General features: G+C 37.8%; 3 protein-coding genes across 3 annotated transcripts; 2 read left to right on the forward strand and 1 right to left on the reverse strand.

Moving 5' to 3' along the window:
- Positions 1 to 1,762: 1,762 nt before the first annotated feature.
- LOC107036271 lies at positions 1,763 to 6,976 on the forward strand. Its single transcript, XM_015254087.2, has 4 exons — positions 1,763 to 2,804; positions 4,351 to 5,041; positions 5,561 to 5,731; positions 5,993 to 6,976. Exons 1-4 carry the CDS (start codon positions 2,203 to 2,205, stop codon positions 6,155 to 6,157), a joined length of 1,629 nt encoding a protein of 542 aa, XP_015109573.1. The 5' UTR covers positions 1,763 to 2,202; the 3' UTR covers positions 6,158 to 6,976.
- On the reverse strand, positions 6,454 to 16,066 carry LOC107036269 (protein O-mannosyltransferase 1). The gene is made up of 4 exons (XM_015254085.1): positions 15,803 to 16,066; positions 12,909 to 13,918; positions 9,581 to 10,063; positions 6,454 to 8,845 (listed from the first exon to the last, which is right to left on the reverse strand). The coding sequence occupies exons 1-4, from the start codon at positions 15,917 to 15,919 to the stop codon at positions 8,131 to 8,133; spliced, it is 2,325 nt and encodes a 774-aa protein (XP_015109571.1). The 5' UTR covers positions 15,920 to 16,066; the 3' UTR covers positions 6,454 to 8,130.
- Positions 16,067 to 16,092: 26 nt separating this feature from the next.
- Positions 16,093 to 25,548, forward strand: LOC107036270 (sulfhydryl oxidase 1). The gene is made up of 3 exons (XM_015254086.2): positions 16,093 to 16,717; positions 18,773 to 19,019; positions 23,157 to 25,548. Exons 1-3 carry the CDS (start codon positions 16,438 to 16,440, stop codon positions 24,544 to 24,546), a joined length of 1,917 nt encoding a protein of 638 aa, XP_015109572.1. The 5' UTR covers positions 16,093 to 16,437; the 3' UTR covers positions 24,547 to 25,548.
- Positions 25,549 to 26,032: the final 484 nt, after the last annotated feature.

Below are 26,032 nucleotides of genomic sequence, written 5' to 3' on the forward strand. Positions count from 1 at the left end.
TATAAAAATGCAACTGCGTGAAACACACAGGTGTATAAAAATACAACTGCGTGAGACATACATGTGTATAAAAATACAACTGCGTGAAACACACATGTGTATAACACTACAACTGCGTGAAACACACCGGTGTATAAAAATCCAACTGCGTGAAACACACAGTAGTATAAAACTTCAANCAGTAGTATGAAACTTCAACTGCGTGAAATACACAGCAGTATGAAAATTCGGCTGCGTGAAACACACAAACTTCACGCATGCGTGGAGTGTATGGAGTGTACGGGAGTGATTCACGCAATGGTGCGAATAGTCACGGCCTATTTTTTTGTTCATTGACACAACCGGTAGGTTTGTTATAAATATTTACAGTAACATTAGTCCTCATTTTTCGGATTTTCTCAAGTGAAAAATGTGCAATGTTTCGCGATGTTAATAACTTTGAAAATAATTGTTGAGAAGTACAATCGTTTAATCATTTTATGACGTATAATAATCGTGGAAATAGTATATTTTGCAACACCTGTCTGAAAAGTGAACTTTTTTGGGCGGTTTAGCGTGCGCAAAATTCGGGGATCGTGCACGAAGTCGTTTTTCGTACGTAAAGCGAAGCTCGGAAATTACTTTTCATCCCTTGTCCGTAAAGTGAACTTTTTTGGTGATACCTGGCTGGAAGGGCAGTTTTCGGAATGGCCTAACGCTTAAGCTTCGCTTTACACACTCAAAATTCACTTTACACACGCTCTTGAACTTTACGCACTAGGAACACAATTATATATTTTGATACAACCGCGTAAAAGTGTTTTTTGACCCTCGGGAGATATGTAGCACTCGCCGAAGGCAAGTGTGGAACCCTAAATTTCGTCACGATGTGTGAAAAGTTCACTTTAAGCACAAGTGATAAAAAAATATACTATTATGTCCCCGCCCTTACTTCGTTCGGTTAAAATTCCCGGTTTGTCGGTCCTAGGGACATAATAGCACATTATGTCATCCGGCGATAAAAGTATTATCTGACGAATGTGACTTTATAATCCTCGCCTCCGTCTCGGATTATCATCACATGAGTCAGATAGAACTTTTATCGCCTTGTGAAAATTTTACGTCGCTGGGCTCAAAAACCGCGATTTAACTAAGCGCAGCGAGGGTTGCAGAAGCGGGGTCCAGGGGGCTTGGCCCCCCGTGGGGGGTTGAGGGGGGCGAGGCCCCCCCTCTCAGGCAAAGCCAAATACACAACAGAAAAAAAATTGAAAAAAGAAAGAAATTTGTCAAATTAAAAAAATCACAAGAAAAATCTAGCACTTTTATAAAAAAAATCGATTGAATATATATTAAAACGTTATAAGTCTATTGGAGTTCTGTGAATATTCTATAAAATAATTCTCTTAGTTTGTTGCGTCATTTCTATCGAAGATTATGCGACTTTACCATGTTACATTTTTTAAAAGCGGTTCTAATCAAAAATGGAAAAAAAAATTCGTCTCGGAGTTTTTGTTCTTAATTATTCCCTCATCCCAGACCCCCGAGACCCACAAAGAACCCACTCCCAAAAAACCTGCACAAATCGCCAAAAATCGTTCCCCAAACCCCCTAAACCCCCAAAATTCGCGATAAAATTCCCAAAACCTAAATCTCCCCAAAAATACCCGAAACATCTGAAGTCATTTCAAACCTTCCACTCCTCTCCCGCCACTGCCGCGTCCAAAATGGCGTCGACCGTCGCCAGCGCGTTGCGGCGGGGGTGGCCGCCAGTGCCATTATCTCCCCGAATCAGGCGGAATATGCCCAGTCTCCAATAATCCGTGTTTACTCCACCTAATCTCGCCAATGATAACAAAACCCACCGACAATAGAATTCCTCCAGCACCGTCGACCCTCAACAATCTCCAGATCTCCACCCGTCTCCCCCACAATGTTGTGATTCTCTCCCCAGTGTTCCCAGAATCCCCAGAATCCACAAATAATCATCTCACGAGAAACATCCCACGACTCGGGAATTTATTTATACTCCGATCTGAATAATCATTATTTTTGGCTTCGAAACTGATGAGGCATCTCCAGATTTCCTAGTGCAGAGTCTCGTCCTTCCCCCAGTGCAAATCGTTCTTCCCCGAGTGCAAATCCTCGTCATTCTCCAGTGCAAATCGTCGTCCTTCCTCCAGTGCAACTCCTCGTCCTCCCCCAGGGGTTCATCACCCCCTGAAAATGGGTCTCCCCTGCGACTGGCAGATCTCAAAGCAAAAAGTGGCCCAACGAGGTCGTTACCTCCTGGAGACTGGCCAATGGTCAGACTGCAAATTCATTGTTGGTCAGGAGCCTCAACAGCAGATCCTGGAGGGCCACAAATTGTTCCTAGCCATGTCCAGTCCAGTGTTCGAGGCCATGTTCTACGGAAGCATGGCCGAGAAAACCGACCCCATTCCCATCAGGGACGTCCAGCCAGAGGCCTTCAAAACCCTCCTGGAGTACATCTACACTGACAAAGTGGACCTGGGGTCCTTCGAGCTGGCCTGTGAGCTCTGCTACTGCGCGAAGAAGTACATGCTTCCCTTCCTCGTCGAGGAGTGCACGAAATTCTTGTGGTCCGACCTGTCGCCGAATAAAGCCTGCAGGGCTTATGAGTTTGCTAAGCTGTTTGAGGAGCCTGTCCTGATGGAGAAGTGCCTCTCCATCATATGCACGAAGACCAATGAGATCCTCAATGAACCCAGCTGGGATGAGGTCGAGGTGGGGACCATTGTCACGATTTTTGAGCAGGACGAACTGCAGATCGATTCCGAACTCGAATTGTTTGTCGCGATCGAGAGGTGAGCGTTTTTACCAAATTTGTTCATTTTTCTTAGAAGAAACTAGAGATTTCTACGAAAAATAATTCTTTATATGCAATTATCATTTAAATTTTAGTTTACTTTTGAATATTTTGGCTAAAATTTTGGTATACTTCTTGGAAATTTTTGTCCAGTGACAGTTCTCATTAAATTTTAAGGAATTTCGTAATTAAAATTCACAAGTTGATGAGAAAATCAATGGAAAATGTAAATTTCTATCTATTAGTCATTAACTGCATGGAATATGAAAAAAAAAGTACAATTTTTTAAATGAAAAGTCACAGTTTCACCGAAATTTGAAGGAATTTCGGAATTGAAAATTCACAAGTTGATGAGGAAATTAGTCAAACTGTAAATTTCAGTTCAATTATTCCGTGAAAATCAATAGAAATCACCGAATTCCAGGTGAATATATTGTTCATTTTTAAATTTTTTGAGAATGCAATATCATTTGCTATTGAATATTCATGTTTCGGTTAAAAATTCAAACAAGTTGGAGAATTCTCGTTTTCCTGCTGCTGAAAAATCCTGACTTTCATTGAACTTTGAGTGGAATCTGAAATTTTATGCCGTTCCCTCTAAAAATACAACTAAACGATGCATGAATTTTCAATTTTTTTAATAGTGTATGGAAAACACCGCAGATTCTGAGGTTTTCAATCACCTAATCTGTCAGTTCAATTGCATACTTTATAAATTTTGCAAGAAATTGTTATTTTTCGCAACATTTCTTGCTTATAAACGAATAAATAAATAACTATAATCGGCATGAGATCGATCTCTAGTAAAATTCTGGATATGCACAAATGCATTGCAACTTCGAAAAATGATTTTTATGGAGCAAAATTGATTGTTCACGGACAATTCATGAAAAAGGTCGTAATGTTAAACAATTGCAATTGTTGAATTACTCCATAAATCTTCCTCCTCACCCGTTTAATGATATCCCCCAATGAAGAATCAAATCTCCACATTCAGAATTCAAATATCAAAATAATTCCGAACTGTCGAATGTTCGAAGCTTGACATTCAACTACTAATGTCCAAAATTTGACCAAAAAGACATGATCCAAGTCCCTCTATACCTTCAACTCCAAACACTCAAATGTTGCCGACAAAAATGTCACCAATAATAAAAAAATTATAATAACACTGGAGAAATCAACTGCTCTTCCTCCTCACCCGTTTAATAATATCCCCCAATGAAGAATCAAATCTCCACATTCAGAATTCAAATATCAAAATAATTCCGAACTGTCGAATGTTCGAAGCTTGACATTCAACTACTAATGTCCAAAATTTGACCAAAAAGACATGATCCAAGTCCCTCTATACCTTCAACTCCAAACACTCAAATGTTGCCGACAAAAATGTCACCAATAATGAAAAAATTATAATAACACAGGAGAAATCAACTGCTCATAGACTATGGTTATGACAAAATGATTAGACCAGTCTAAACGAGCTATTAACGATGAGAAATCGAGAAAGAACCGGATTTTGAGAAAAAGCCCACTGATTTTAGGTGGGCGAAGGCGGAGTGCGTCAGGAAGTCGTTAAACCCAACAGATCCAAAAGCCCTGAGATCGGTCACTGGTACCGCTCTGACGAAGATCAGATTCCTCACATTAACCCCCCAGCAATTCGCCGATGGTCCCGGGAGGTCTCTCCTTTTTTCCGAGATAGAGGCTTTCTACATTCTCATGAACATCTCCTCCAAGCAGGCGAGTAACGACATGCCTGAGGGCTTCTCGACGAATCCCATCGCCAGGAAGAAGCCCAGACCCACCCAGGGGCCCTTGAACCTCCGATTGTCGAAGTTCAATGCCCCCAGGAGTCTGGAGTTCGCCTCGCTGCTGTCGACAAACTCCTGGCAGAATTATCCCAGCTTGGGATTTCCCTCGACTTCGTTGAACCATTCTCCGTACATGGTTTCAACTGAGCCGGAGAGGCTGGACTTTTCCTGGATGTCCTGTCACAGCCCTGAGGGGGGCACCACCAGGAAGGAACCCTCGAGGGAGGGGGCCTCATCCAGCAATCCCTCGGCCCTCATCGAGGGGGGATTCAGGGATGGACCCAAGTACTATTGCCTGAGGTCCATGGGACAGCAGACTGATTGTCTCAACTCTGGTGTGCTGGACTGCTCTGTTACCTTCAGTGTTGATAAGAATATCTGTGTCATCGGGGTCCAGGTGCCCACGCAAGTCGCTTGCGAGGTAAATAAATTGATTAAGTTAATGGGATTAATTCATTTCTAATGGGTATTTCAGTAGCGAAACGATAAAACGGTTTAAAGTAGTATAAATAAGTTTAAAATGTCCGGAAACAAATTATTCATCGTTGATAATTTCTTACATGAATTCTAACTTTGACGAGAGTGCAGAATTAATCTATCAGATTCTCTCTGCAATTGGTTAAAACACTTGGTACAGAAAAGTTATTAGACATCAAATTTTTATTCATTTTTTTCTCATTTTTAAAGATTTTTTCTGTATTTTAATGTTCTCTCTAATCTCGAAATATTTATTTTCTCATAAGACTGTGTCTTATTTTGCCACTTCTGAATTAATTATTATTAATAATACTGAACTGCCAAAATTTCTTTATTCATATCAATTTCATAAAAATTACTGTATCTCTGAAATTGAATCTTCTCGTTTGATCACTTCATTTTTTTTTCTTTGTCGTTTAAGGATTCAGGGATTTGATTTAGAAATAATCTTGATGTTTCGCAGGGGAATCCAGTACCTAGAGCAGCCGATGGAACCTACACAGAGATTTTATATGCACATCTTCTGGATTCTGAAGGGTCGAGGCTAACGTACACCCATTTTACCACCAAAGTGAAAACTGGAACACTTGTGGAAATTTCCTTCAATCGTCCTGTGTTCATTCAGAAGAATAAGGTAATAAAGAATAAGGAAACGAACCTTTTTCATTAGAAATTTCAAAAACTACGTTTAAAGATCTTTTAAACCTAATAATTTGCGAGATATTTACCAAAAAATCTGTTGAAAAATAGAGAGAAAATGAATTATTTTACAAAAATCTACATTTTCTGGAGAACTTTTCGATCCATTATAGAAGATTTCTCATTTTTTCTAAATCTTCACGAAATTTATTCATTTGAACTGCTTTAAAACATAAAACAATTGTTTTTTCTTCAGGTTTACCGAGTTGGCGTCGTCTTCAACAAGGCCGGATGGTACCCCATGGGTGATTGTGTACAAAGAATGACATGTGATACCGTATTCTTCTCCTTCGGAGTTGGAAACAACGCAGACAGCGTCAGAGACGGTCTCATCCGTTCAATCGTCTTCACTTACCACTAATTTAATTTTAAAAAAAGACGACGTAATCTAGACCGTTAACTACACTTGACCATTGTGATATGATACAGACCTGCCTTATTTCAATTGCCCCCCAAAATCACCGTCAATCATTCAATTTTTAATTTCTCTCTTATGTCAATTGAGGAGAAGGAGAAATTTTCAATGCGTTACTGATATTGTAAATTTGATTGTACAAAGATGACGAATTCGTGTTTATAAAAATATTTATCGTACGTCCATTCTTCTATTTAAGAGTCAGCATTGAGGTTCAGCACAAATCAGTCACCAAATTGGTAAAAGAAAATAAAGAACTAAATTGTTTATTTAAAAATGAATTCGAGGAGACTATTAAATTCGTTAATCAGTAGTAAATATCATTGATTCTCGCAATAACATCTTTTATATTAATTTAAAAAAATACATCGACCGTTCGAGACTTCAACAGCTGCTTAGATTTCCAAAAATACAACATTATATATCTTCATTTATCTTCTGAATTGAAATCCCATAATACGAAGTGGCAATGTTCATGTATATTCGTGTATCGATAAGAAAAACCTAGATTAACTCATGATCTACATAGAAAATTGTGCATATGTAAATCACTGTTTAAAAAAAACGAAAAAAACTATCCGAAATAACGAAAAAGGCCAATGCACAAGTCGAAAGATTGAGAATTCGAGGCAATTCGCAATCTGAACCTGAACTGTATGCGATAATTAGTACAATGATATGTATATTATAATGTGAAAGTTGAGATGATTTTAATCATGTAAAAAGAGTTATTAAAAAATATATAGATGGATCTCATGTAAACTGTCCAGTGCTAACAACAGTGTGCCACTTAATTCGTTAATATCACTCACGTATGAAGTGAAATGAACACTTGGTTTTCTTTTACATTGAAAACCCATTGAATTACTGATGGAATGGGAGTTTAAGGGCTGCGATCATCGCCATTACGACCAAATGAATGCAAAAATTCAGTGGATGTTGGAGAAGTAACAAAAATGTTGATTAAATTTCGAAGAGATATGACGTTTTGTTAAATTATTTTAGCTGCCTGAGGTCTCTCTTCTGACTTAATTAATTTCTAGTCATTGTTATTCAGGATTTGTGTGTTACAAATTGTCAGTTGAATTGAGAGGCAATCGAGGAATGAAATAATTTAACGAAATTTCGCACTCGTAGTTTAATCAATGTTCTTGTTATTTCTGGACCATTGAGTTATTCAATTTAACTGTTCTAACACTGGTGAAACCAATTGAATTATTGATGAAATAGGAGTTACGACGAAATGAATGCAAAAATTCAGTGGATGTTGGGAAAATAACAAAAATATTGATTAAATTTTGAAAGAACGTGACGTTTTGTTAAATTATTTTAGCTGCCTGATGTCTCTCTTCTGACTTAATTAATTTCTAATTATTATTGTTTAGGATTTTTGCGTTGCAAATTGTCAGTTGATCCAGAAGCAAGCGAAGAATGAAATAATTTATCAAAAAGTCGTATTCTTAATTTAATCAATGTTCTTGTTATTTCTGGAACACGGAGTTATTCAATTAAATCCAGTAATGGATGGGATGAATGTCATCTGCATTACGATACCATAAATTGAGAAGTTCCGGGCACATTAGAAAAACCCTAAATCTTGCCTAAATTATTTTATCAATTCTATCATTTTGTTCTAACGATTATAATCTACCCTTTTGTCAAATTATTTTAGCTTTCTCAGGCTCAGGACTCCACTACCGTCTAATCGTGCCCTTACCAAAGATTTTAATATCGATAATTATCACTTGCATCGTGAAACACTCATCCCCATCCACTAAAAATTCCCCCAATGTCATGTTAATGCCTGCCCCACTCCCTGAATTTTTCAATTTATTTTTTACCCAAAAAAAAATCTCTCCAAATTGATTTAACTGACGTAATTGTTCTCAACTCATTAAAAACTCTCCATTTCTCCCACTTCACGTTTTATGAACAATAAAATCCCACGTGTCACTCCATCTCAGCTTCATGACATCCTTAGCAGTGAGTGGACTCATCCCATAACTCAGGACCGAGAACTTCCTGAAGACATAAACAATTCCCCCCACCCAGATAACAATAATCAGTCTAACCATCGAGAGAACGACCCCTCGACAATTTCCCCTGACAACACAGTAGCCATGATCAATGACCCCAGCAGTGAGCATGACCTTAAACACGAAGGCGTGTAAATAATGATGAAGGAACAGTGTCCTCTCCACGAAGAAGAACGGAAGATAATGAAGAAGATATCCTGTGAGAAGCACCTGGCCAAACCCAGTGAACCTGTTCCACTCGTCCTCCCCAATATCAAAGCAACGCCTTCGTCGTCTCATGAGGTACCCCAGGAGGATGACAGTGTAAACCGAGACGGCGAAGGTGCCAGAGTACCAGACAACGACATTCCCGAGGAGGTGAACCTGGGCGTTGCTGTCGGTGGCCACCCAGTACGCAATTCCCCTCGTCATGAAGGGCCACTCCAGCGGCCCACTGGCGTACATGTGACTGTTCTGGTTCTCCTGACCCCCGAACAGCATCTTGATCTGCAGCTCGATGAACTTCTGCCAAAAACTCAATTTTGTCGCCGTCAGGGGTATCATCTCGGCGTTCAGGAGCTCCCGCTCCCTCTGCTTCTGGTCCTCACTCTTTGTGTATCTGTTTTTGTGAATAAGTTATTTTATAAATGTATTGGAGATTAATGTTCTGGTTCATGTCCATTGTTGATGAATGTTCAAGATGAGTTGAAGTCGATTGGAGAAAGAGAAAACGAAATTGATTAAACATTCCAATTAGATAAATGCGGAATTCTCTATTTGATGACATCGACTACAGCCAGGACAATGAAGTATTCGAATTGAATAAAACTGTTTATTTAAAATTTTCGTATTCATTTTAAATGAATTTCAATTTAGAAATTCACTCATTCCAAACAAATCCTTAGATAACTTTCTTAAGTCATTCATTCATTTGACCCAAATAAAAAATTATTACATGTTAATAAACTCGTTCTCTTCGCCATCTAACCAATAATTTCATTTTTAACTGATGAAATCGTTATTTCGATCATCGAGATATTCGTCTATATTTTAAAAACTATTTATTTGATTCAAATAAAATTTGTTGACAAGCAATAAACAGTTTCTCCGGGTGTACTATCTCCTTTTTAGAAGCTAATTGACTAGTAAAATTTCATAAACAAAAAGGAACAAGAATAAATGAATGAACAATTCTAATGATAAAACGAAAAATATAAATAATAAAACAAGAATTTTAATATGAAATGAAACTCAAAAAATTAGCCATTCAATTTTATTGTATTTTATGATTCATTTATTTTAGGAAGAATGAATGAGGTAATAATGAATAAATAAGAATAAAATAGATATCTACCTGTGCTCCTCAACATTCCAGACAGCATCATCCTGCTCGACAAACCTCTCGGCCACCACCTCGTGCTGATTGAACCCCCAATCCGGCAGTTGTCTGCCACTGAACTTCAGGGCGTACTCAGTCCCCACGTGAACCAGCCTCACTTGACTCTGAATCGCATACCACACGTCTCCAGACTGATCCTTGTTGACAATTTCGATCTTCCAGAGGTTCTGCGCCGGCATGGAGACGTTGTAGTCGACGTAGCAGGAGACCTCCTGGCTCTGGGGGGTCATAGGGGCTGCGACGTCATGAGAGTTGAGGGCTCTGGAGGTAATGCCGTGCACCAGCTGCACCACGTCTCCATGTTTCAGTGGGACAATTGGCCTCGTGACGACTAGATCAGTCACGTCTGGTCTCTTGACGATCCACCAGTTGTTGACGTCTTTGAAGGAGTAACAGGTGACTTGCTGCTGGTGAGAACTCCCTCTTCCGTCGGGATATCTATGAGTAACGAAGAAAAAAAAACAATAGTTGAAAAATAAAAATGAAAAACAAGAAATGGAAGGAAAGTAAATGCAAAGTTAATAATACAAAGTAATTGAGAAAATACTGGTGATGAGATGATTTGAATAAAATAACTCTAATGAATTGCGGAAAGATGTGATGTTTTGCTAAATTATTTTAGCTCCCTCAGGTCTTCCTCACTGTTTAGTTATTATTACTTAGCCTTTTAATATTGTAAATTAGCACTTGCATCGCGAGATTGAAGATTCAAACATTATTAGTTAAATCTCAAAAATATTTCAACAGTGTCCCTTCAAAAACCCCATCCAACCCCCTCCGAATTAACGAAGAAATGCGATAATAAATCACTAAAAATGCCTCAGATCAACGATTTGATTAAAATCCAAACTCACGCCATTAAAAATTTACCACTATTATTTAAATCTCAAAAAAAACCCAACAGTACCCTTCCAAAAACCCCATCAAACCCCCTCCGAATTAACGGAGAAATGAGATAATAAATCAATCAAAATACCTCAGATTAACGATTTGACTTCACATTGAATCCAAACCATTAAAAATTCGAACACTATTATTTAAACCTAAAAAAAAACCAAAAGTACCCCTTCAAAACCCCTCCGAATTAATCAATAAATGAAATAATAAATGAATGAAAATGCCTCAGATCAACGATTCAACCTTAAATTGAATCCAAACTCACACCATTAAAAATTTATCACTATTATTTAAATCTAAAAAAAAAATCCAACAGTACTCTTTCAAAAACCCCATCAAACCCCCTCCGAATTAACGAAGAAATAAGATAATAAATCAATCAAAATACTTCAGATTAACGATTTGACTTCACATTGAATCCAAACCATTAAAAATTCGAACACTATTATTTAAACCTAAAAAAAAACCAAAGTACCCCTTCAAAACCCCTCCGAATTAATCAAGAAATGAAATAATAAATGAATGAAAATGCCTCAGATCAACGATTTGATCTTAAATTGAATCCAAACTCACACCATAAAAAATTTACCACTATTATTTAAATCTCAAAAAAAATCCAACAGTACTCTTTCAAAAACCCCATCAAACCCCCTCCGAATTAACGAAGAAATGAGATAATAAATCAATCAAAATACATCAGATTAACGATTTGACTTCAAATTGAATCCAAACCGTTAAAAATTCGAACACTATTATTTAAACCAAAAAAAAAAACCAAAAGTACCCCTTCAAAACCCCTCCGAATTAATCAAGAAATGAAATAATAAATGAATGAAAATGCCTCAGACCAACGATTCGACCTTAAATTGAATCCAAACTCACACCATAAAAAATTTACCACTATTATTTAAATCTCAAAAAAAAATCCAACAGTACCCTTCCAAAAACCCCATCAAACCCCCTCCGAATTAACGGAGAAATGAGATAATAAATCAATCAAAATACCTCAGATTAACGATTTGACTTCACATTGAATCCAAACCATTAAAAATTCGAACACTATTATTTAAACCTAAAAAAAAACCAAAGTACCCCTTCAAAACCCCTCCGAATTAATCAAGAAATGAAATAATAAATGAATGAAAATGCCTCAGACCAACGATTCGACCTTAAATTGAATCCAAACTCACACCATAAAAAATTTACCACTATTATTTAAATCTCAAAAAAAAATCCAACAGTACCCTTCCAAAAACCCCATCAAACCCCCTCCGAATTAACGGAGAAATGAGATAATAAATCAATCAAAATACCTCAGATTAACGATTTGACTTCACATTGAATCCAAACCATTAAAAATTCGAACACTATTATTTAAACCTAAAAAAAAACCAAAGTACCCCTTCAAAACCCCTCCGATTTAATCAAGAAATGAAATAATAAATGAATGAAAATGCCTCAGACCAACGATTCGACCTTAAATTGAATCCAAACTCACACCATAAAAAATTTACCACTATTATTTAAATCTCAAAAAAAAATCCAACAGTACCCTTCCAAAAACCCCATCAAACCCCCTCCGAATTAACGGAGAAATGAGATAATAAATCAATCAAAATACCTCAGATTAACGATTTGACTTCACATTGAATCCAAACCATTAAAAATTCGAACACTATTATTTAAACCTAAAAAAAAACCAAAGTACCCCTTCAAAACCCCTCCGAATTAATCAAGAAATGAAATAATAAATGAATGAAAATGCCTCAGATCAACGATTTGATCTTAAATTGAATCCAAACTCACACCATAAAAAATTTACCACTATTATTTAAATCTCAAAAAAAAATCCAACAGTACCCTTCCAAAAACCCCATCAAACCCCCTCCGAATTAACGGAGAAATGAGATAATAAATCAATCAAAATACCTCAGATTAACGATTTGACTTCACATTGAATCCAAACCATTAAAAATTCGAACACTATTATTTAAACCTAAAAAAAAACCAAAGTACCCCTTCAAAACCCCTCCGAATTAATCAAGAAATGAAATAATAAATGAATGAAAATGCCTCAGATCAACGATTTGATCTTAAATTGAATCCAAACTCACACCATAAAAAATTTACCACTATTATTTAAATCTCAAAAAAAAATCCAACAGTACCCTTCCAAAAACCCCATCAAAACCCCTCCGAATAAATCAAAAAATTAGATAATAAATGAATGAAAATTCCTCAGACCAACGATTTTACCTTAAATTGAGTCCAAATTCACGCCATTAAAAATTCAACTACTATTATTAAAACCTCAAAAAAAAAGCCAACAGTACCCCCCAACCCCTCTGAATAAATCAAGAAGTAACAAATAAATGAATGAAAATACCTGACAGGATAGACAGCATTGTGGCTGTGGAGCCAGCAGGCCCTCCCGAAGGTGTGTCTGAGTGTGATCTGCGAGCCATGCGTCACCTCCAACGGCTGGCCCTTGGTAATACTCGCCAGACCCCCCTCGAGACTGGCCTGGAAGGCCGACGTCATCACCGCGTCATGGGGTCCAGCCCTCGTGAGGACCGACAAGTGGACGTAGAAGACTCCCAAGTAGACCGTGGAGAAGGCGAGAGTGACGACGAGAAGTCTCGCGAAGAGGTGCGCCCAGAGTGCCGCATTGGAGAGTGTTCTCCTCGCGAGAAGTCTCCAGTAGTCCTGGGTGACGATCACCAGGGCGAGGATGAGGGAGTACACGCCGACGTACTTGACGCAGAGGGCGCAGGTCAGGGAGGAGATGGAGAGGGTCAGCCAGAGCCACCAGGAGAGCCTCATCGGGTCGTCCATTATTTTCCGGAACTTGAGGGCACAGAAGAGGCCGAAGAGGGAGAACTCTATGAGAATGCTCTCCATCAGGACGAAGCGAGACTGCGTGAGGAAGGCGTTGTCCAGGAGGAGCATGAGACCTGCGATTGCAGCACTCCAGGGCCTCATGCCGAGCTCAAGGGCCAAGTGGTAAACTGTGGGGAGGATCAGGCTTCCGAAGAAGGCTGGGACGATCCGCAGGGCGAATAGGGGCACCGAGTCTGCGTAGGGGCTGCCGATTCTGTCGAACTTGAAGTCGCCGTCGAAACCCGAGAGGTAGGCCACTGCTGCGATCAGCTGCTTGCCCAGGGGAGGGTGCGAGTCGAAGAAGAAGGTGCGCTTCATGTAGAGGCCCACGTACTTGCCATAGTGGAGCTCGTCGAAGACTATGCTCCGGGGGTCCTCCAGGCGGTACAGCCTTGTGAGGACTCCCGTGAGCAGCAGGACGAGCGCCACCACGTCCAACTCGAGACTTACGACGATTTTTTTGGGGGAGAACTCCTGCGGCTGCGGGAGCGCGGGGGACGCCCCGTTCGGGGGTATCTGGAGGGAATTATGTATTTTATTTATTTATTTAGGGGACAGTCGGGCAAAATGAAACAACCGAAAAATGACTATTTGATGTAATTCGAGCCAAAAAAAAATTTTATTTACTTTTGTTAATTAACTTTTTTATTAGTGGGAGTCATCAGTACAGAATAATAATATTTTTAAATAGAAAATAATGATTTTTTTGAATAGAAAATTATTATTCTCAAATGATTATTGCAAAATTATTATTATTTTAATTATTATTTCAAAGATTTTTTTTCCGGGCCGTCGGTAGAAAAGAAGATGCGGTGCGAAAAATCACTGATATTTAAAACCCCAATATAGCGTAGTGATTTAGTGAATGGAAAATTATTATTCTCATCAGTAATTTCAATAATAAAAAACATTAAGAAACAAAAGTTAATAAAGGGAATTTTTTTTGCTTAAATTGCGTCAAATCGTAATTTTTGGAGTATTTCATTTTGCCCCAATGTCCCCTATTTATTTACTCTCTTATGTTAAAATAGCTGAATCTTGGGGAAATATGGTGATAAATCAACTTCACGTTTCACTTTTTAAGAGTTAATTGTGTTGAGGGTCATACAGTTCAAAGATCGAATGTTCTGAGTGTCAGTTTTCTCATTTATTATCTCCACTTGTTATTTTTTTATTCTGGTACGCACGATAAGGTGAGAAAAATAAAGATGGGAAGTAGTAATTTTGTCTAATTATAGCCCCCGTAATATTAAAGATTGGTGTATTATAAGTTGTTTTGTAAATTCACACATTCGGAGATGTTCATGAAAAATTGAAACAAATAGAAATCAATCCCAATAGAAAAATCAATTGCATTTCAGAACAGATTGGCAATCGGAGAATATCTCGAAATCAAACAGATAAGAAAACTTCGATAAAGGCGTTTCTTAGCTTCAATTTCAGTCAATAAAATTCCTCAGGATTTCTCTATATTCCGTAAAAAATTCAGAACAAAGTTCCCTCAACATTTCCATAACCGACAATTCCATAACGGAATGTCTCGGAAAATTCGATCATCTCTCTAAGATCTCGATACTGATGAAGCCCTCAATCAAATGTCGCCTTCATTAATCCAACTTTACACTTCACCATTTCATTGCCAAACTGCCACTCGAAGCGCAGAATTCCGAGTTCTCCAAAGATCTTCATTATTTAAATAATAAGAAACTTTTCAACTTTCCAACAGAAGATTTTGATAATTTAAGGGGATGATTTTATTTTATTTCACATTTCTCTTCATGAAGAAAAAGGAGCCTCTTTGAATGTCAATAACTTGAGATCGTTAGAGTGAAATTCAAAGATTTTTTTTCGCTACTAAGATTTTTTTGAAGGCGTCAAAATAAAAACTAATTCATCCAAATGATATTGTTGAATGGAAGATATTGATGATATGAGTTTTTTCCCTCATCTTCCCCTTGAGGAAGACAGCATCCCAATGTGGCATTTTAAAATGTCAACCTCTCAATCGTTCCCCAGAATTCCCAGTTCCCCAAAGCTCTGATCATCTAAGCAACAATAAACGTTTCAACAAAAGAATTTGATGATTTAAGGACGCTTTATCTTATGAAGATAAAAACACAATTGAGTGTTTTTGATTGTCAATACCTTAAGATTGCTATAATGGAATTCAAAGATTTTCTTCGTTACTAAGATGACTTTGAAGGCTTCAAAATGCAAACCAATTCATCCCAATGATATCACTGAACGGAAGATATTGATAATTTAAGGAGTTTTTTTCCCTCATCTTCCCCTTGAGCAAGACAGCATCCCAATGTGGCATTTTAAAATGTCAACCCCCCATCGACACCCAGAATTCCCAGCTCCCCAAAGCTGTTATCACCAAAACAACACTAAACTCACCTTAGTGTCCTCAGTGCTCTCCACCCCTGCATCCTCGTCCTTCCTCGCCCCAAACTCCCGTATCTCCTTGCTCCCCCTGGCCTCCAGGGTCCTGTGTTTCCTGTTTCTCACCTCCATGGCTTGGATCCCACTGAGCTCATGAGCCCTCGCCCCTCAATCTTGCAATATCACTTATCAATCGCTATCATCTGCACTTATCGAGAGATTAAAGAGAGCAGAATCGTTGACTAGACGCTAAAACAATGCCATGACTACCTTGGAAGAACAGTTATCTCTCGACTGGTTGGAGAGAGGGGACGTGGAGTCTCCAACCACGTCTGCAAGGGAGACACATTTCTCCGGCCTAACGGTATCGTCCGAGAGGAGTCACGCGTCACTCACCCACCGGAGGCTCCCAGCAGAGCCTCAATCTCAATGACAAAATGATTTTCCCCGGTAACAATGACAGCTGAACAATCGCACTCGTTCGCATGTTCAATGTCAATTGTCAAAACGTATTATTTACCTCAGCACCAGTAGATTACAGTGTTTAATACAGTGTTACGCCACTGCACACGCCAGTGACGAAACTTCGGCCGCTCAAAGAACATTTGAGGTTACTTGACACTCGTTACATCGATAAACAACAACACGAGATGTTTAACAAGCTCATGAGTGTTGTGATAGTCGTAATCGTGTATGTGGTAACAATTAATCATTCGGAGTGCAAGGTCATTGGCTCCAAGGATCAGTACGAGGAGCTGAAGAATGGGCTGTACAGTGCCAGTGATGATGTTGTTGTGCTTAATTACACGAACTTGAAGAGTGCTATTGGCAATGGGACAACTGCGTGGCTTGTGGAGTTCTATAATAGCTGGTGCGGTTACTGTCAGCGATTCGCACCCACGTGGAAGGCCGTCGCCAAGAGTGTCGTTGGTAATTTTGAGTTTTAGGGGTCCGGGGTAATGGAGAGTTTTTCATTGTTGATAGGGTGAGATCGGTGGAGGGAAGGTCAGAGGTTTTTTTCAGAATGGAGGTATTGGTGATTTAAGGTTTATTTTATTTCACCGTTGTCTTTAGGAAGAAAAAGGCACAGTCGAGCATTTATAATTTTCAATGATGTTGTCAGAGATTTTTTTCCATATGGATGGATTCTTAGGGATTCAGAATGAAGCTGGACTTAGCTAAATTGCGTCGTTTCGACGGACAATATTCATGATTTAGGATTTTATTTTATTTCGCCTTTGTCTTCAGGAAGGCAGAGATGAAACAGAGCGTTTATACTTGTCAATAATGTTGTCAATTTTTTTTTTGCGTTTTGTTGATGTTTTAAGGGATTCAGAATGAAGCTGGATTTAGCTAAATTGCATTGTTTCAACGCAAGATATTCATGATTCAAGGGTTTTTTTTCGGTCCCATTGCCTTTTTTTTGTCAATAATGTTGTCAGAGATTTTTTTTATATTGATGGATTTTTTAGGGCTTCAGAATGAAGCTTGAAGTAGCTAAATTCCATCATTTTGACAGAAGATATTGATGAGTTAAGGGTTTATTTTATTTCATCTTTTCCTTCAGGAAAAGGAAGGCACAATGGAGCATTTGTAATTGTCAGTAATGTTGTCAAAGATTTTTTTTCGTTTTGAAGATTTTTTTGAGAAAGGTACAATGAGCATTTGCAATTGTCAATGATGTTGTTAAATTTTTTTTTCTTCTTTAAGATTTTTTTGAGGGTTTCAAGATGAAGCTTGATTCAGCTAAATTGCATCATTTCGACGGAAGATATTGATGATCCAAGTGCATTTTATTTCACCTTTTTGTAGGACAGACAGAAGCACAGTAGGATTTTTTTATTTTCAGTGACTCGAGATCAATAGAGTGAAATTCAAAGATTCTTTCTTCATTTCGATGATTTTTGTAAAGCTTTCGTCTAAATTGCGTCACTTCAACAGGAGATATTGTGGGTTTGACGATGTTTACTCTTATCTTATCTTCCCTCTTAAGAACCGAGAGGCACAATGGGTCGTTTATAATTGTCAATAACTCGAGATTAGTAGACTGAAATCCTAAGATTTGTTGTCATTTCGAAAACTTTGTTGAGTGCTGTAAATTGAAGCTTGTTTCGTCCTAATCACATAATTTCGACAGGAGATATTGATATTTTAAGGATTTTCATTTTTTTCACCTCCTCTTGAGGAAGAAAGGGGCACAATGGGACGTTTTTAATTCCAAGAAATTCCAAGATTTTTTTTTCCTTTCCAAGATTACTCTGAAGCCTTAAAAATCAGGGAGGATTAATATAATACTAATTTTCATAAGAGTAACATTGATTCGAATTTAGGAGAAAGCATTGACAAAAAAAAATATTGTTTTTTTTCGGTTATGAAATTTCTAGTCTTAGGTAGAATTAAAGGAAATTCAGGAGTTTTAAGTGAGAGTAAGATCAAGAAATTCCAAGATTTTTTCATTTCCAAGATTATTCTGGAGCCTTAAAAATCAAGGAGGATTAATATAATACTAATTCTCATAACATTGGTTTGAATTTAGGGGAAAAACGGTTATGAAATTTCTAGTCTTGCGGAGAATTGAAGGAAATTCATTAGTTTTAAGTGAGAGTGAGATGGAAATTTCACAAAATGAGATGAATTTTCCATTTTCCCTGAATTTTCCTGATTTTTCTGAATTTTCATAGAATAATTGAACTGAAAAATCGAGTACTTTATTTATTTTCAGATCATTTGAACAGAAAATCAATGGAATATTTGATTTTTCAATGGCAAGATTTCCGGAAATTTCAGTGGAACTTGAACACGATAAAAATTTCCGGAATTCGGCACAGAAAATTCAGGCGAAAATGTTTAACAGTGTACAAGTGAAGACGTACTTCCCAAAAAACTCTAGTCCTCTCAGTGCACCTTCCCCTGTTGTCAAAGTAGATCCTTTGGGAGAGGGCGGGGGGTCGTCGAAGGGTCCTGAACACTTTTGGTTCATTGCAGGATGGAGTGACATTGTCACGGTGGCAGCTATCGACTGTTCTACTGACGATAACAATCCCCTCTGTCGGGATTACGAGATCATGAGATACCCCACGATCAGGTACTTCTCGATTGGAGACAGGAGCATCGGAGTGGATGTTGAGAAGGCCATGTCGGAGGAGGAGGTCAGGCACGGAATGATAGAGCAGCTCCAGAAGGATCAGCAAGAGGGGAAGGGCAGCAAGTGGCCCAATATTGCTCCTTACAGGTATTTTTCGTTCATTCATTATCATTAATTTTTTCTTGTGATTCAGAAAAATTGGATTACACGACCTTTAAAGTAGCTCTACCCTTACGGTAAATTTAAAGATTATTGAAAACTGCAAAAAAATTACAGAAAACTCGATTAGATTCGGAATTAATTTTTTCCTCAATTCAATTATCGTTTTGATTTTTCAAAGAAGAAATGTTTGAAAATCAGGATTTAACCCAGTGTCTTATGTGAAAATACTGACTGGGTATGAATTTTTTCAAATTTTTCCCATGCAATTTAGTTGAAAAATGTTAAAACTGAAAATATCGAAAAGTACAGCGTAGCCCGGCTGAAGGGTAGAGCTACTTTAGTCCTGGAAAATAAATCCGGAGCATATCAGTTCTAAGGAAATAGCCCTGGTACATCCTGGGATGTAAAACCTTATTTAAGGCCCGTGAATTATCTTTCGAACGTGATCTTGGTTGTTTTTTTAAATTTGATACTCTGAAATGATCGCCAATTGCTATTCAGCTTTATATAGCCCTGGAGTATCCAAAAATGATTATTGTACAATTAAAAAAACGTTGAAAAAAAGCTGAACATTTTCAAAGAGGATTTTTGAATAATGTTGGAAAATAAACCCAATAGAGAGGACATTGCAAGTTAATAATTTGATGTATCTTATGGCTGTTAAGTCTCCATTTGTCACACTAGTCAATGGCTGTCAGATCGTTAGGTACCATGATAAATTAGCCATTCACTATTTCCTCTGTGGACTTATTTTTTAATCTTTATTAAAAACACTTTTCCAAAATGTTCATTTTTTTTTCTACGTTTTTTTGATTATGCAATCATAATTGTTAGGGAGTCCTGCGTGATGTAAAATCCAATGGAAATTGTTATATATTTTACATTATAAACATGGAAAAACAATCGAGATAACGTTCGAAAGATAATCCACCCGGGCCTTAAATACTATAAGTTGAATGAAAAAGTATCATTCGCAACATTCGCCAAGTTCCATCAATGTGTTTTAGCTGTAAAACAGTATTTTCGACCATTCAATCCTAAAATGATAGAAATTAATTCTCAAAGACAATGACAATGACGATGTAATGGGAATGTCATTGTTCTGTACCTGCGTCTGAACATTTTTTTCACTGATATTACCCTCCCGGAATGTCACGTTCTCAGCGCAGATGACGAACGTCTCGAGAAACAAAATCTGCACATGACTGCATCTTTCATCATATGGTCTTATCTTTAACAAACGCCGTATTTTCTCAAATTTTTTCGGAAAATTTCGAATATTCTCCAGTATAGAAAACCCACCTCCAGAAGCTTCAACAATTTTCCAGAAATTTTCTTCTTCTTTCCTCGAATTTCCAAGAGAATTCAAGGTCATTTTTGAAAAATCCGGAGAATTTTTGTGAATTTTTTTTTGAATCCGAAAAAACTCACTTGTTACGAGCATTTTCAATGGAAAAACGGCTTATTCACACTTTCAGTTATTAATATGTAATTAATAACTGAAATAATGTAATGAAATAATGTAATTTTCAATATATTTTTTTTGTCAATATGTTTTTTCCCAGAATGTCACCGTTTTCTTGAAGTTTTCAAATAAATGTTCTGCTCAAAGTTATTAATATTCTTTTAACCCAAAGCACATTGATCTTCATCATCGTCTCCTAGAGATTAATGTGCTGTGATTAGTAAAAACATCGATAACTTTCAACAGAAAATTTGTTTAAAAGTTTCGAAAATTATCATTCTGTTACCCCTTAAAATAGGCAAATTCGAACTCCTGAGGCCAAAATTATTTCTCCTGACCCAAAAAATTGTAACTTCCTGATTTGACGAATACAATGCATCCCCTCCGAAGCCAAACTATCCAGAAAAGTCCACATCTGAATTTTTCTCCTCAATTTTTGAATTTTCTATATCTAATTTTATCATCCGCATCTTGATTTAGGGGAGAGTCGGGCAAAATAGGAAATTTCTTGATCTTCTCCAGTTGTCTTCACTTATAAATGAAGATATTGACAATTGGAAAAGATTTCAATACGTCAGATTTTGCCCGACCCTCCCCTACATATATTAATTTATTCTTAAAACTGTTATTTTATAAATACGTAACATTCTGCAAATATCCAATATGTTCTTTTGACCCCATAATTAGCCTGTGGGCTGTTGAGTCTGCATCTAACAATGAATAAATAAATAAATAAATAAATAAATAAATCAGTTACGAACTGGTAAAACAGTAAAATTCAATTTTGACTGTTGACCAGTTTTCAATGAATATCTCGAAATCTACGGGAGATAGCAAATTATTTTTCCAAACCTTTTTTGTAGAACCGATTGAGAGCTACAACAAATGTAATTACGCAAATTTCGCTATCTCCCTTACATTCGAAAATATTCCTCAAACACTCAACTGGGAGATAAGTCGACTTGAACTGTTTTACCACCTCACTACTGAAATAAATAAATAAATAAATAAATCAGTTACGAACTGGTAAAACAGTAAAATTCAATTTTGACTATTGACCAGTTTTCAATGAATATCTTGAAATCTAAGAGAGATAGCAAATTATTTTTCCAAACCTTTTTTGTAGAACCGATTGAGAGCTACAACAAAGGTAATTACGCAAATTTCGCTATCTCCCTTACATTCGAAAATATTCCTCAAATACTCAACTGGGAGATAAGTGGACTTGAACCGTTTTACCACCTCACTACTGAAATAAATAAATAAATAAATCAGTTACGAACTGGTAAAACAGTAAAATTCAATTTTGACTATTGACCAGTTTTCAGTGAATATCTTGAAATCTAAGAGAGATAGCAAATTATTTTTCCAAACCTTTTTTGTAGAACCGATTGAGAGCTACAACAAATGTAATTACGCAAATTTCGCTATCTCCCTTACATTCGAGAATATTCCTCAAAAACTCAACTGGGAGATAAGTCGACTTGAACCGTTTTACCACTTCACTACTGAAATAAATAAATAAATAAATAAATAAATCAGTTACGAACTGGTAAAACAGTAAAATTCAATTTTGACTGTTGACCAGTTTTCAATGAATATCTCGAAATCTACGGGAGATAGCAAATTATTTTTCCAAACCTTTTTTGTAGAACCGATTGAGAGCTACAACAAATGTAATTACGCAAATTTCGCTATCTCCCTTACATTCGAAAATATTCCTCAAAAACTCAACTGGGAGATAAGTCGACTTGAACCGTTTTACCACTTCACTACTGAAATAAATAAATAAATAAATAAATAAATCAGTTACGAACTGGTAAAACAGTAAAATTCAATTTTGACTATTGACCAGTTTTCAATGAATATCTTGAAATCTAAGAGAGATAGCAAATTATTTTTCCAAACCTTTTTTGTAGAACCGATTGAGAGCTACAACAAATGTAATTACGCAAATTTCGCTATCTCCCTTACATTCGAAAATATTCCTCAAACACTCAACTGGGAGATAAGTCGACTTGAACCGTTTTACCACTTCACTACTGAAATAAATAAATAAATAAATAAATAAATCAGTTACGAACTGGTAAAACAGTAAAATTCAATTTTGACTATTGACCAGTTTTCAATGAATATCTTGAAATCTAAGAGAGATAGCAAATTATTTTTCCAAACCTTTTTTGTAGAACCGATTGAGAGCTACAACAAATGTAATTACGCAAATTTCGCTATCTCCCTTACATTCGAAAATATTCCTCAAACACTCAACTGGGAGATAAGTCGACTTGAACCGTTTTACCACTTCACTACTGAAATAAATAAATAAATAAATAAATCAGTTACGAACTGGTAAAACAGTAAAATTCAATTTTGACTGTTGACCAGTTTTCAATGAATATCTCGAAATCTACGGGAGATAGCAAATTATTTTTCTAAACCTTTTTTGTAGAACCGATTGAGAGCTACAACAAATGTAATTACGCAAATTTCGCTATCTCCCTTACATTCGAAAATATTCCTCAAACACTCAACTGGGAGATAAGTCGACTTGAACCGTTTGACCACTTCACTACTGAAATAAATAACTAAATAAATAAATCTGTTTTTTTCAAAACAATCTCCCGTCTTTACAAAAAAAAACACTACTCAATTTCCAGGAGTAACGACTCTGACGACTGGATACGAGCCCTGCCCCCCTCCGTGCAATACCACTTCTTCCTCTTCGAGGAGGCCACCTCCTACCTCGGCTCCGAAGTGATCCTCGACCTCCACACCTTACCCTCCCTCCAGATCCGCCGGGTAACGAAGGACAACGTGTGGCTGACCTCGGTTTACCGAGTCAAGACCTTCCCATCGCTCATCGTCCTAGACAGAGAGAACAGTCCCCTCGGACTGGAACTCTCGGAGCCGACCCGCGAGGGCACCACCCGAGCAATCCAGGCCTTTCTAAAATCCAAGGGGCACATCTCCGAGCCCAAGAGGCCCGCACGCCCTGAAATCCCGACGTCGATCGAGAGTAAAGACGTTCCAACTGAGATAAAGCACTCGCACATCCCCGATAAACCCCCCAAGGACGCCCTGTACCAGGCAGACCTGGAGAACGCCCTGAGGTACTCCCTGGAGCGCGAGATTCCCCTGAAGAAGAGGATCGAGGGGGTCCAGCTGGAGGCCCTCAAGGCCTACCTGAAGGTCCTCTCGAGGTACTTCCCCCTGAGACGAGGAAACTCCGAATTCTTAACGAAACTTTACAACGTCGTCTCGGATCGTCCCAGCATAACCGGTGAGAACTTCAAGGGTCTGGTGACGCTGCACCAGCAGGAGATGTCGCCAGTGTTCACTGAGAATCGAGAGTGGATCGGCTGCAGTGGAAGTTCACCTCAGTTTCGGGGGTATCCCTGCGGCCTCTGGACCCTCTTCCACACCCTGACTGTCAGCCATGCAGAGGCCTTCGAGGATGAGGACCCTGGGAGTCGATCTGTGGGGATGGTCCTGAGGGCCATGCACGGCTACATCAGCAATTTCTTCGGCTGTGCTGATTGCGCTGATCACTTTGTGCAAATGGCCACTGAGAGGAATTTGTTCGACGTGGAGACTGTCGACAATGCCGTCCTCTGGCTGTGGAGGGCCCACAACGAGGTGAACCAGAGGCTCGCTGGGGACGCCACTGAGGACCCGGCCCATCCGAAGATTCAGTATCCCAGTCAGCAGCAGTGCGAGGCCTGCAGGTACGCCGATGGCTTTTGGAACTCACAGGAGGTCCTCAGGTATCTGAAGAGGAAGCATGGGGTCGGGGGGATTCAATATGGGCTCAAGGAGGCGCCCAAGGGGGAGGTCGGCAGACCTGGGAGGGAACCTCTCGCTGCTGAGGGGGACAGCAGGACTGTGCAGAGAAGGACTGGCTGGGATTTCACGGTTTTTGATATCAGCATTTTGGTTGTGCTCTATGTGGCCTCTGCTGGAATTCTTGTGCTGGTTTGCGTGCAGTTCGCTGTTAAGAAGTCGATGAGGAAGAAGATGTTTTTACATACCCTGCTTGGGAGGGTGTGAATTTCGAGGGCAAGGAGGGCTGCTCGGGGAACGTGGGAATACGGGGATTTGGGAGAAAGATTCTCAGTTTTTTGGAAATTTGGATAGGTTTCGGGGAGGTAGGGGAGATTGGAGGTGTTTAGAGCGCGTTTTTAGGTTGATTAATGGTGGGAACTGACTAGCTTTGGGTGATTGGATATTTCTGTTGGAAAATGCTTTAGGATGAAGAATATGGATTCAAACTTTTTCGTCCAATTTTCTTAGCTGTTTTGTTGAATTCTGTTGGAAGAGAATTGAAATTCCATAGATACTCGATAAAGATTTTTAGGAAATGTACAGAAAGCTTCAGCCAAAAATTTTCAGTAGAGAGGGAAAAAATTGAATCCAACTAACCAATTGTCTTTAGAATGAGAGGTTTCAGGACAAAATGGGGAAAGATCTTTTTTCTAGAAATTTTCTCAGCTGCAAAATATGTCTTCTGATATTTTGCTGTGAAAGCACTTGTTTTTTAGATAATTGCAGAACCAGTGAAGGAGGTCAACCAGTGAAATCATGTGATAAACCAATTATCTTTAGAATGAAAGGTTTCAGGACAAAATGGGGAAAGATTTTTTTTCTGGAAATTTTCTCAACTACAAAAAATGTTTTCTGACATTTTACTGTGAAACCCCTAATTTTACAACAATTGCGGAATGAAAGATGTCGTAATTGAATTGAATTATCTCAGTGAGTTATGAATAACGAAAAATTTATTGTATTGTTTCTATGAATGATGAGAGCACTACGATTATAAAATGATGCAGTTTATTACTCCACATTGTTCAAATCGTCAACTATTAGAATAGGACTTGCAAACGAACTCTTCACCGAATAAACTGAAAATTTGTGACTGTAAATATTGCGGATATATTGTACATATTGAATATTGAAAATTATTTAGAGCATATTCCTCGATGTCCCCGTCCATCGGCATCGGTTTTAACATTTATATGATGATGATATTATCAATAAAACCAGTTTTAAAATAAATACTGAGTTAATGATTGTTCTTCCTCTTTTACGCCAACCTAAACGCGATTTCTGCTCAATTTCGCCCATTAGTCTGTTCAATTCCAGTGCACGAGATCAATTTTCTTAGTTTCTAAAAATATCTCTTGATATTACGCTCTAAAACCATTCGTTAACGACATAATTACAGAATTATCTCATCAACGAATGGTTTCAGAGCAAAATGTCCAGGTTTTTTGCTTATCGAATTATTATACTTTATTTATAAGAGTTGCGAGAGCATTCTTCAATGGATTGAATTGAATTGAATGGAATTATTGTTAATACGAGAATTGTTTGTTTCCATTAAAGATATACAAATGCTCATCCCTATATTTTTTCTATATATATTTTTTTTCTTTTTCTTTTTTTGTATTTACATTTGTATTATCAGGATTCCACCCTATGAAAATGATATCGTGCATCAAAAAACAGTGAATAAATAATAATAATAATAATA

The sequence above is a fragment of the Diachasma alloeum genome, unplaced genomic scaffold (genome assembly GCF_001412515.2).
Source record: "Diachasma alloeum isolate Michigan unplaced genomic scaffold, Dall2.0 Dall_scaffold_00208, whole genome shotgun sequence".
NCBI classification, from domain to species: domain Eukaryota; kingdom Metazoa; phylum Arthropoda; class Insecta; order Hymenoptera; family Braconidae; genus Diachasma; species Diachasma alloeum.

Excerpts from the sequence above, each read along its gene's own strand:
- LOC107036271 (XM_015254087.2), top strand. The coding sequence starts at position 2,203 with ATGGGTCTCCCCTGCGACTGGCAGATCTCAAAGCAAAAAGTGGCCCAA. Across the intron at positions 5,042-5,560 it reads CCACGCAAGTCGCTTGCGAG|GGGAATCCAGTACCTAGAGC; the intron begins GTAAATAAATTG and ends GATGTTTCGCAG. Across the intron at positions 5,732-5,992 it reads TGTTCATTCAGAAGAATAAG|GTTTACCGAGTTGGCGTCGT; the intron begins GTAATAAAGAAT and ends TTTTTTCTTCAG.
- LOC107036270 (XM_015254086.2), top strand. The coding sequence starts at position 16,438 with ATGTTTAACAAGCTCATGAGTGTTGTGATAGTCGTAATCGTGTATGTG. Across the intron at positions 16,718-18,772 it reads CGTCGCCAAGAGTGTCGTTG|GATGGAGTGACATTGTCACG; the intron begins GTAATTTTGAGT and ends GGTTCATTGCAG. Across the intron at positions 19,020-23,156 it reads CCCAATATTGCTCCTTACAG|GAGTAACGACTCTGACGACT; the intron begins GTATTTTTCGTT and ends CTCAATTTCCAG.
- LOC107036269 (XM_015254085.1), bottom strand. The coding sequence starts at position 15,919 with ATGGAGGTGAGAAACAGGAAACACAGGACCCTGGAGGCCAGGGGGAGC. Across the intron at positions 13,919-15,802 it reads AGAGCACTGAGGACACTAAG|ATACCCCCGAACGGGGCGTC; the intron begins GTGAGTTTAGTG and ends AATTCCCTCCAG. Across the intron at positions 10,064-12,908 it reads AATGCTGTCTATCCTGTCAG|ATATCCCGACGGAAGAGGGA; the intron begins GTATTTTCATTC and ends CGTTACTCATAG.